At 35.9% G+C, this 12,076-nt stretch overlaps 2 protein-coding genes across 8 annotated transcripts; both read left to right on the forward strand.

Moving 5' to 3' along the window:
- Positions 1-8,569, forward strand: LOC121988664. 7 transcript variants are annotated; one of them, XM_042542236.1, is made up of 5 exons: positions 1-153; positions 454-1,616; positions 1,820-1,944; positions 3,769-3,892; positions 5,233-6,765. In XM_042542236.1, the coding sequence occupies exon 2, from the start codon at positions 456-458 to the stop codon at positions 1,500-1,502; it is 1,047 nt and encodes a 348-aa protein (XP_042398170.1). In that variant the 5' UTR covers positions 1-153; positions 454-455; the 3' UTR covers positions 1,503-1,616; positions 1,820-1,944; positions 3,769-3,892; positions 5,233-6,765. The 7 variants fall into 7 exon arrangements, with proteins under 7 accessions (XP_042398170.1, XP_042398187.1, XP_042398145.1 ...); XM_042542253.1 differs by lacking the exons at positions 3,769-3,892; positions 5,233-6,765 and adding exons at positions 2,716-2,841; positions 2,994-3,762; XM_042542219.1 differs by lacking the exon at positions 5,233-6,765 and adding an exon at positions 6,802-8,569 and having other exon boundaries at positions 42-173.
- Positions 8,570-10,211: 1,642 nt separating this feature from the next.
- Positions 10,212-11,237, forward strand: LOC122017124 (ethylene-responsive transcription factor ERF039-like). Its single transcript, XM_042574673.1, has one exon. It carries the CDS (start codon positions 10,400-10,402, stop codon positions 11,063-11,065), a length of 666 nt encoding a protein of 221 aa, XP_042430607.1. The 5' UTR covers positions 10,212-10,399; the 3' UTR covers positions 11,066-11,237.
- The last annotated feature ends 839 nt before the right edge of the window (positions 11,238-12,076 follow it).

Raw genomic sequence — 12,076 nt, forward strand, 5'->3', positions numbered from 1 at the left:
CTTAGTATTTCGTAGCCCACCGCAAACAACATTGACTAATCCCAGTTGACACATTGAACTATTTCTTTCTCGCACTTTGGTTTTTCACCTGCAGCAGATCGAAAGCTCGATTTAGATTTCTGCCCAGGCGAGTTGGCGCGTCGCGAATTACTGGTTAGCATGCTAGATTTTTAGTGAGTTTAATCCTCTCTATTCCTTCTAATTAAATCATAATCAAGATCTAGTCTGTTTTCTCGAATCCAAGATCTCACTTTTATTTTATTTTATTTTATTTTATTTTTCCGAAATCAGTTGGTAGTATAGAGAACATCAGATGGCATTCCTATCGATTTAGGTTAGGGTTTCGATTTCGCACCCGTTAATTGTTTGATATGCATTAGCTTCTTCTTGATCTGTATGCTTAATTAGGGTTATAAACTTATAATTGTCTTTGGCTGATTTATTTGTTGCCAGCGATGTGGAATCGAAGCGTTAAAGCATTCACGCGTTCGTATGGGACTCCAAAATGGCGTGCAATAGCTCTGGCATCTATGGTCTTATTTGCTTTCGCTTATTTTACGACCAAGAGAGGGGACTCATTCCCTTCATCCGATCTAATAAACACTAAAAGAGCAAGTTATCAATCTTCAGTCCAATTCAATCCTTCTCTGGAGTTGCTGAATGGTACTGATGTCATCTGGCAAATCCCTGATTCGCCAAAGGCTGCTCTTTTCATAGCTCATGGTTGTGGTGTCAGAGCCGCAAATTTCTGGGACAACTACCCGGGATGTCCAAACTGCATTGGGTTGCCTGAAGAAAGGATCTTTGTGCTTCGTTCTTTGGAACGAAAATTTGCAGTGTTGACCATTTCTAGCTTGGATAGATGCTGGTCATTTGATGAAATAAAAAATGTTAAATGGATCATCAAGTGGTGGATCAAAACAAACAAGCTTGGGACAATCCCCTTGGTGGCTATGGGGGCATCATCTGGTGGTTACTTCGTTTCTGCACTTGCTGCTGAGATGAGATTCCACAGCATTGCAATTATGATTTCTGAAGGAACATTTGCATCGATGGGTGTGCTAAAGGACTATCCCCCAACCCTTTTCGTTCACATGCCTAAGGACCAAGTTACAATGTTGAGGATACAAAAGAACATGAGAGTTTTGAGGCAGAATGGAGTTGCTGTGAGCGAGATCAGATGCATGGAATTTCCTTTGTCTCCAGATCTGCTATCGGATAGGATCCCCAGGTTGAACAAGACATTTTCTATCAAATTGTATGATGTGTTTCGTGAGAAGGGATTCGTCAATCAAAATGGTTATTTGAAGAATGATGGGCGGCAAATTCAGTGGAAGGAGGCTCTTATTGAAAGGGATATGATCTCAGAAAATTATGAGTTGCTTAAACATATTGACGAGGAGTTAAATCTTGCATTTGCATTACATGAACTGACCAGTTTCCAAGCACATGAAATTCTTTTTTGGTTTGAGTCCCATATGAACCCATCAATGGGTTCCTAGATTCACGGTTCTTATGGCTTTTACATTAACTGATCTCCATGGGATTACCAGATTACAATATTTTCTGTGGAAATGCTAAATCTTGGTGAAAAAAGAAACCAAGAACAACTGAAGGTAAAAGTTGTTGATATGGTACCATCTCTGCTTAACTGACATGTTTTGATAATAGTAGTTATTTTTATCATATCAGGTGTTGCTACCTGTTGAAATCCGGAGTCTTTCGAAATGCTTATTTGACTGTTCGTGCCAATTTCTAGTTGTTTAGTAACAAGCATTGTAAATTTTGTAAAGTTTTCAACTTGTGTTGTAAAATGCAGTTTGAGTTTCTTTGGAATGGAAAGGGCTGAATGTTTAAGTTGTAACAACTGGAATTTTCTTCTGGTGAATTTACCTTAGCCATGATGAGACAAGTCAAAATTTCCAGCTTTTTGCTTGTAGTGAGGTAAGGGTGGACGTTAAATATAAGTCTGAAGCATCAACGAACTTCTTCAGTACATCAAATAAATTTATACTTTTGGATTTCTGTAGGTAAGTTGAAACATTTGCATATTGCATAATTAATAGAGAGAATCATCAACAATAAAGAAACTGGAATTCCTTTTTAAACTTGCATCTCTCTCCTACATGAAAGGCATACGAATATAAATTGCAAAGTATGTTTTAGATACTTCCTTTCTGAACCCATCATATGGAAAGTTGCATAATCAACACAGTAAAAGGGCAATCCCTAGTTCTACTGCCATTTATTAGGATAATGAATATCTCACTTTTAAAGGCTGTAATGGCTTCAGCAATGCTGTTTTCCCAGTGGCAATGTTGGGTTTCTCTTAATAGCTGCATAACGAGTTTAGCATGCACAGCATATATGTATTTCATGTCATCCTCTCCACGACCATTGTCAAGTCTCTCATGCACTTTGCTAGATTGGATGTCATATTGCTGGATGCTTGCATATATTTAGAATTCAGAACAGCCCAGAGATACCAGTGATATTGTTCATTTTTCTTGTAAAAGTATAACATATATAAGTTATTTGTGGAACCTGAATTTATTTATGTTACTTAAGCTCACATAAATTTGTAGGATGACTGTGTGAGTAGGTTTACTTTTTCGTGGCACCTGAATTTTATTTATCCCAGTTAGACTCACATAGATCTGTAGAATGCATCAGTTCTTGTTTGTTTTTTTCCTGATGAATTTCTCTTCTTTTAAGGGGTAAAGATAGGTCATATCAGGAGCCAAAGCAACACTAATAGCAGTGTGTAGAAGGTAGTATTTACAAACAGATGAGTACGCAATTGGTGAGAAAAGAAACAAGTAGGAAAAAATCACTCTCAAGGTTGGACATTTCTACTAGCAAATTAAAGCTCAACTTTAGCTAGTGTTGGCTACAAAATGTACTATATTTTTCTAGGACCAAATGACTAAGATCCAGCCTAGCATGAGGCCTCTCATGCATTTGATCTGATTGTCATTTGCTTGCTTTTGTAGCACTTCACTGAGGGCTTACCGTAGTAGAGGCTGAATAGTGAAATGTGCCTGCAGATATTTTACTCCAATATCTTGCCATGTTGCACTTGAAGAAGAGGTGAGTGGATGTTTGATGTTGGGTGGTTCCATATTAGATACATGAGTCACTATTGGTGCATTTTAGGTAATGATATCCTTATATCCAACTTGTTTTTGCTAGTTAGCTGCACAAGTTTTCACCTTTGTAGGGACGGCATAGTTGCCATATTGTTTGTGCCAATCAACACTTAACCCTTCTGTGAGAAAAGGATGTAGGCATTACACAATTAAGGAGAACCTTCAGAGTCTCATAGGAGTTGATCAGACTAAATGAATGTGAAATTCCAATGGATGTTTTTGCAGGTTATTTACTTTCTCTTTTTCTGTTGTTTTGCGATGATACCAATGAAATAACAGCCATCCATCCATATTCCATCCCTTTATCCATTTCTCCTGAGGGGAGGAAGTATCATACTAAAATCATCAACGTTTTCATGGATCTTTTTTTTTTCTTTTTCTTTTTCACTGCAGTTCTCAAAAATTGCATTTATAGGTTGCCAAGTGATGTGATATGGTGAAAGTTCAGAGCATTTTATGGTATTAACGCTCTGATTTACAGAAAAGACAGGAAACATTGGCAATGTAGTTTTAAGGAAAACTGTGGAAAAACCCCATTTATCCATTGTCCTTGTACTCCTCTTTTTTCTTCCAGCACTTGTTTGATGCTAAATCTCATTGTTCTCTAATAACCTGGCAGGAAACTTCTATATTGTCATTCATTATTTGTGAGATTCTCCCTCGCGATCAAAAGTACTATCACCATTGATGAAGGAAGCTTCAGCGACAAAATGGAATCAATATCATTGGTAAAACCTGTGAAGGTAATAATTGTTTGCCCTGTATCTCTCACAAGTATTCTATGCCATATTATTAGGGATCATTTTCATTTTTAAGAAAAGTTGTAGTTTGTTGTAACTTTTCAGATGTTAAAATAGCTTTCTTTCTTCATATGAGTTTATAGCATCGCCTAATACCTTTGAATTTTTCACATGAGTTTCTTCATATTTCTTGGTTTCCGTTTTATGCTGATGTTACTTGGTCTCTTTGTGTTCATAAAAGAATTTTTCATTCCAGCTTGGTTTTGTTTGCCAAGGCTAACTAACTTAAGACAACTCTTGTAGATATTTTTTGTAAGCTGGATACTTTCAACACCTATCGGTTGTGGTTCTGCACCAATCTCAATAGATCCCCTTTATGGCCATTTTTACATGACATTTTGTGGTTGATGATAGCCTGAGAATTGACAGTATAGATAATCTTCATAATCATAGCTATGCATTTGCTAAATAGCACAAAACGATATCAGGAATAAATGTGATTGAATTTCTGGATCAAACAATCTTTCCTACCGAACATAATAATCAAGTTCCAATACAAAATTCAAATAAATTGTTCATGAAAAATCAATATAGGAAGCTAGCATCTTTGCCTTAAACTCCATTTCTGATCGTGTTTGCGATCAAAGAGGTTTAAAAGACCATTATGCGCAGATAATCATGGTTTCTATAGATAAAACCAATAAAAGATTTTTCGCAGATAATCATGCGAAGAGAATTTTTTTTTTTTCAAGAAATCTACTTAATTGGTAGATTTGGGTTATGAATTTTCATTAGGAAAAATTTTAAGCTGCTACTAAATTCAGTTGTGACTGAAGAAAGACTATCACTTCCAAAGCAGTGACATGTTAGATAGTTCAGAGCCAGTGTAGAGAGTATAACATTAGATTTTCGTCATCATAGTTATTAAAATATGTTAGTTTGAGAACTCTAGACATCACTTAATCTCGAGACACCATGGTTTAATTCATACCTCTCCTGTAAGAAGACTTTGCGAACATATGTAAATATATAAACTATCTTTTGTCAACGGATATGCAGTCAAATAAAATCATCTGAGACCAGTTCACGAAAGAAGCATTTGGAATGGTCATTTGAAATAAAAGAAAAATTATACACCCCTCTCCTAATCTATACAGCTATGAAAAGGGAAGAAGAGACTTTTTTGACAACTAAAAGGATCTTATTATCTTCTACAAGGTCATCGAGCATGTGATGAGTAAAAAATAATTTTTATCATACAACAATGTCAAAGTGTACACCTATAATTCTATCCACAAATTCAAACCTGATAATCTTTTTAATCTTTTGCTTTTTTTTTTCAGAAAAGGATGGAACAATAGAAGAGAATGTCAATTTTGACGTTTGATCGACCTATGAAATAGTGAGTACTGGGAAATAGTTTGATTAATGTCCAGTGACCTTTATTATAATAAATTAGAAGCATCTACCGGATTCTTCATATTATAAGACAATGATACTAACTAACAATGCCAATGGTCCTATAAAAATATCAAATTTTTGAATTTCGAATGGTGTAGGTTCATCCGTTTCATCCGAAATTGGCTAATGGACCTAGAGAATTTCGAATTACTTCAAATCAAAATTAATGTACTCCAAAATCTTCTTAATGTATCCATGTCCTCATATCTAAATTTGATAGCATAAATTGAGAGCGGTGAATTTTTAAACTTGTAAAAGCTCGATAAAATTTGTCACAAGTTTATTATAAGACGTAGGATAATGGTATTCACTAACCAACATCACTAATGGATTTTTAGAACTCCTCTTGTTCAAAAAATATTTAATTTTTAAATTTTTGAATAATGTTGGTCAATAATCTATTTCGTTCGAAACTAGCTAATTGACTTAGAGAATTTCGAATTACTTTAAATCAAAATCAGTGTACTCTTGAAAACTTCTTTAACATATTTATGCCATCAGATCTGAATTTGATAGTATAAATTGAGTAGTGAATTTTGAAATTTGTAGAGTAAAAATTTAGAAGATGCCACAAGATATATAGTTACAAGGGGACAAGTGAAAAGCAAAGTTGCGAAATAATAATTTTGATCAAATTAAAATAATTCTATTTTATATAGTAGAAGTGACCATCATAACTATTTTGATAGTATGGAACAAAAATATATTTAATTTTTTTTATGAAACGATAATAAAAGATGCTCTTTTAAAAAAGTATTTTACTATAGATATTTTGGATGGACAAATCATTTACTTGATGTTCAGGATCATGGATGATATATTTATAACTTTGATGGGGAAGAACAACCAATGGTCAATATCGAGGAAAATATGTATTATAGAATGACTAGTTTTCACGGTCAATTTTTCATGGTCAATTGTAATGCATCCTAAAGCTTTTTATAGGGGATTGGTAGAAGAGAACTGACGAGCAAACTGAGAACAATAAGTCAACAAGCCAGGAAATCCTAGGTAGAGAAACTTCTCTTAGAAACCTCCTAGCATTGTGATCTTGTATTCTTGATTAACTCCTCAATTCAATTAATTTGCTTGAACGTATATGTGCATCTTATGACTCGGACTTGACTCGGACGGTATGCTTGTGTCATTTGTAAATTGTATTGCTTTAAGCTTTACTATTGTTGCAAATTAAATTTAGCCATTTTATAACATAATTAGCAACAAACCATTAAATACTTAAGTATCAGTGCCATTAAGTTTCTTAATTGAGCTGTACACTCTTTTTTTCGATGTATTACACCAGCAAGCATGTTATCATGATCATGTCATGGCCTTTTGTACACCATTTGAATAAAGATCAGGAAAAGGATATAGATCTACAACAATAGACTCAGTTAAGAATTATACCTTGTCAAGTATTGATTGACAGTAGATCTGCTTTCCCCATGCAGGATCAAAGATTTCAACATTAGAGAAACGCGGTCATCTCCTCCGCCGATGAAGTATATCTTGTGATTCAGTATACAACCAGCTAAATTTTCTGTCTTATGCATCAAAGTAGGGCAAGATGCCATTACATCATTCCTTCCATTATAGCACTCAACCCTAGATTTTCTTTCTTATACATCAAAGTGTGGCAAGAGGTTAGTACATCATTCCTTCTATTATAGCACTCAACTTTAGAAATAAAAAGAAAGAAAGTTGGTATGTCAAGCAATGATAAAAAAAAATTATAAAAGAAAAGGGTGTACCCATGTGTGTCCAAACTATCTATATTGTACAACATTGTCATCCATACTAACAGCAGAAGCACAAGAATAAGCACAACTCATGGACTTATGGGAAGTTAAAATGTCCAGTGCTGATGAGAAAGAGCGCAAGGTTGATAATTAGGAAATGTCATTGTAACCACCAAGATATATGACTTGCTTTGGAACTAAACAATCCACAACAAGTTTGTCAAGCAAAATAGAACAAAATGGTACATACATTCAAAATAAATCAATAAATTTTATAATTACACCAGTTGAATTGATTATGCTCAAAGGTGCAAAAACTAGAGAGAGACAAAAGAAAATTCTACTTAATACTGGACATAAAAGATCTGAATGCCAACAACCATAATTAAAGAGGGGACCACACATTGATCTGCCACTAATAGTTGGACTGTAAACTTTCATAAAATATCATTGCAGGGTTTGCCTCTGCCTACCATAGAATTCACAAGACTACCATTGTTTTTTATGTTTAGCAAATTATTTTTTAAAAAAATGATAACATAAGACAGATTGTAAATTTAGTCTACTTAGATCATATTCTACCATTGAACTCAAATACTCAATAAATTATTGGTGTTGGCATTCATGTCCAGTATTAAGTAAAGTTTTCTTTTATCTCTCTACTTCTTGCACCTTCAAGCATAATCAATTCAACTTGTGTAATTATAAAATCCATTGATCTATTTTGGATGTCTGCACTATTTTGTTCTATTTCCCTTGACAAATTTACCGTGAGTTGTCTAGGTCCAGAGCATGTTATATATCTTAGTGGTTATAATGACATTTTCTGATTATCAACCTTGCGTTCTTTCTCACCATCACTGGACATTTTAACTTTTCATAAGTCTACGAGTTGTGCTCATTCTTATACTTTTGCTGTTAGTATGGATGATAATATTGTACAACACAAGTAGTTTGGATACACTTTTTTCTTTTGTAATTTTTTTTTCATTATTGCTTGACGTATTAATTTTTTTTTTTTATTTCTAAGTTGAGTGTTATAATGGAAGGAAGGATGTATTGACCTTTTACCCCACTTTGATGCATAAGAAAGAAAATCTAGTTGATTATACATTGGATGATAAGATATACTCGATGGGTGGAGGAGATGGCAATCAGTGTTTCTCTGATATTTAAATCTTTGATCCTGCATGGAAAAGTGGCTCCACAGTCAACCAATGCTGGTCTATTGTTGTATCTATATCCTTTTCCTTATCTTTAAAATAAAGGTGTACTGAAGGTCATGACAGATCATGATAACATGCTTGCTGATGTGATACATAAAGAAAATTTCTAAAAAGACTATATGCTAATCTCATATGGCTAGCTTCATAGTCATCTGGAGGTAAATCAAGAAATTGAATAAGCTATCACATACGAGAGTATTTCTATCAACTTTGTAAACGATATTTGTACAGCTCAATTAAGAAACTTAATGGCACTGATGCTTAAGTATATAATGGTTTGTTGCTAATTATGTTATAAAATGGCTAAAAGCAATTTGCCACAATAGTAAAGCTTTTAACAATACAATTTACGAATGACACAAACATACAGTTCGAATCACAAGATGCACATATACTTTCAAGCAAATTAATTGAATTGAGGAGTTAATCAAGATCACAATGCTAGGAGGTTTCTAAGAGAAGTTTCTCTACCTAGGATTTCTTGGCTTGTTGACAGATTGTTCTCATTTTGTTTCAGTTTTCTTTTACCAATCCTCTATGAAAAGTTTTAGGGTAATTGTTCTTCCCCATCAAAGTTTTAAATATATCATCGATGATCGTGCTTTGTCCATCTTAAATATCTATGGTAAAATATTTTTTTTTATTTTCGTTTACATAAAAAAATCCTAAAAATATTTTTGTTCTATACTATCAAAATTGTAATGATGGTCACTCCTACATATCAAATAGAATTATGTTAATTTAAGCAAAATTATTATTTCAAGACTTTACCATCAAATTTAAATATGAGGGTATAAATATATTAAAGAGATTTTTAAGAATATATTAATTTTAATTTAAAATTCTTTCAGCGAAATTGGTTGATGGATTTATAGGAAAAGAGAAGAAGTATTTTAAAAATATGGTAGATGATTTATGTATTATGTGGTAAATAGATGATTTGCTAGTCCTTAATGTCCCCATCAATCAACCTCTAGATCAACGCGGAGAATATAAATGACGAGTGATTATTAATCATTAGTATAGATGGTCAAAATATAAAGAAAAATATATTTAGACACGTTGAATTTTGACATCAAGATATCAAATGATTTATATATTATTCTGATTGACGATTGTTGGATGCCAAACTTACATACACAAATCCGTTCAGTAAAATGCCGTTATTTTAATCCTAGAAAGAAAGATGAATGTTTGAAAATGAATAAAGGCGATGCCTAATAAATGAGCTGAATATTTAATTCTGATCTGTACTTGAAAAAAGAATATTAACCCGTAACAAAATGATAAAACCTCTCATAAAAGTAATATCTATCATAACTAAAACAGCAACACCTGAGGTAATTAAAGCCGACATATATTATCTACCCGTAACACTTACAATAATAAACGATAACGCATGTCTGTCATATAAAAAATGCAGTAGTCGAGTCGGTAATTATATGACAGATTTCAAGAATGAGATAAGGATCGAATGGAATCAGTAAAAAAATTTTGCATAATTTTTTAAAAAAAATTAAATTCGAACCCACGTACGAAAAAGATCCTCAAAGTGAAAGAGGTCTTCACATAATTTTGCCACAGTAAACTCAGTTTGGACGAGAATTTCACACACAATTTGTGCGACTTCAATTACAACTGTTGACGAATAAATGATGGAGATTAAATTTGTCGGAGGGGGCCTCACCAGATTTACGCGTGGAGCCCCGTCCATATTTGTGGTGGCGCATTGCAAAATCTTGATTAAATTAAAATAATCATCTAAATTAATTTATTTTGAGACATTAGATTTTATTTGATTTTAATGTTAAAGTTATATTATTCTACCCGTAAGGAGTTTGGGGCTTTCCTACAGTGAATAAAAAAGAAAAAAGAAAATGATTCTCTGTTTTTCTTTGCTTCTTCTTCGGTTTGGGCTTCTCTCTATAAGAAGCAAGTGCTTGGTTTGACGAACTGCTGAGCGATTTGCTAAATGGGGACGTCGGTGCTTCATCGTTTCGACGGCGTCGGCATCATCCGACCACGCTGCCTTGTTATGCCCTTCTAGTGCTCGCCGAGCGGCCTAGAGAATATTCCGACCGCCAATGTCGCATCCTTTCAACTCGTCGGAGGCCGAGAACAGCGCCAATTCCGCGTGCTCGCTCACCTCCTCCTCTTCCTCCTCCTCCTCCTCCTCGAAGGCGAAGACGCAGGCTGCGAAGAGGCCGGAGGCGCCGGCGGGCGGCCGGTCGTCGTACCGCGGCGTGCGGATGCGGAGCTGGGGCAAGTGGGTGTCGGAGATCCGCGAGCCCCGCAAGAAGTCGCGCATCTGGCTCGGCACCTTCCCGACGCCGGAGATGGCGGCGCGCGCCCACGACGCGGCCGCGCTCGCCGTCAAGGGCGCCGCGGCCGCCGTGCTCAACTTCCCCGAGCTCGCCGCCCGCCTCCCCCGCTCGGCCTCCCTCTGCCCCCGCGACGTCCAGGCTGCCGCCGCCGAGGCCGCCGCCATGGAGCCCTCCGCTGCGGCCGCCGCGCCGGCGCCCCCCGCCTCCGACGAGGACGACGAGCTCGCGGAGATCGTTGAGCTACCGAGTCTCGACGACGGGTGGAATCTCGACGAGCTCCTCGTGTACGAGCACACCACCGCGCTGGGCTCGCCGACGTCCCAGAGCCCATGGTTCGAGTTCTACGACTCGATGTCGTCGTCGGAATGGCCGGAATCCTTCGATCCGACGAGCTTCGGTGGCCGTATATGGGACAATGCAGATTGAACAACAGGGCCAAGAATCAAATCTCCCTGTTCTCCCTTCTCTATCCATCTCTGTCTATTGATCTTCGTTGCTGTTAAATGGTTTGCTTCGATTGCCATCAATATCTGGATCTTTTGGTTTTGTAAATTTTATCCTTTTTTTATTCAAAAAATAAAAATAAAAAAATCCTAAATTCTGATGCTGCCTCAGTAGATTCACAAAGAAATATCATAATTAATCTACCCAAATTAACTTTCATTGAGTAAAATTTTCAATTATTTGTAGAATTGTAGTGACAAAGTATTTCATCCTGCATTAGCCAACTGTCCGTTCTGAGACGACGATTATTCGTACAATTATGATAATATGTAATTATGTTTTGCTCTTTAACTAGAAGACTAAATGCTCTTATGTAATGAAGATAATTAAGATAAAATAGGATAATATATAATAGTGAAAAGGTGTATATATAATAAGAAGAAAGACGTATATATTTTGGCCAAAGAGAAAAAGAGAGGTATGAAAGATCATCTAAATGTTAGATATGTTGAAAGATACATGTACTCAAATTTATGATATTGATTAATATTTATGCTACAAATTAATTAAGATGGGAACTTTATAATTAGGTAGATGTGAAAATCTTCTTGCAAATTAATGAGGGGAAGGAGGTGTTCATATGCTTACCACTAAGATTTTGAAAATGATATATATAAAAATATATATTGGAGCTTAAATCTCGAATCAATCTTAATGTGCACGATTTGACAAATTTATATAAAAAGAACACATTCAAGGTTGCTAATAAAACGATATGGATTATATTATATGATCCGGTTGTAAGAACAGGGGTCCCCTGTCCAGTGGAGTCAACGCCACGTGACAAGTCAAAGTGGCTGATGGCCGGCCGGACATGGGCGGGCCGACCGGCCGGATGGCCGACCGATGGGTGTTTGAGGGCAACAGGAGTCAACGCCACCTACAGGCCAAGGGGGCTGATGGCCGGCCGGATATGGGTAGGCCGACCGGCTG

The sequence above is a fragment of the Zingiber officinale genome, chromosome 1B (genome assembly GCF_018446385.1).
Source record: "Zingiber officinale cultivar Zhangliang chromosome 1B, Zo_v1.1, whole genome shotgun sequence".
In the NCBI taxonomy this organism is placed as follows: Eukaryota; Viridiplantae; Streptophyta; class Magnoliopsida; order Zingiberales; family Zingiberaceae; genus Zingiber; species Zingiber officinale.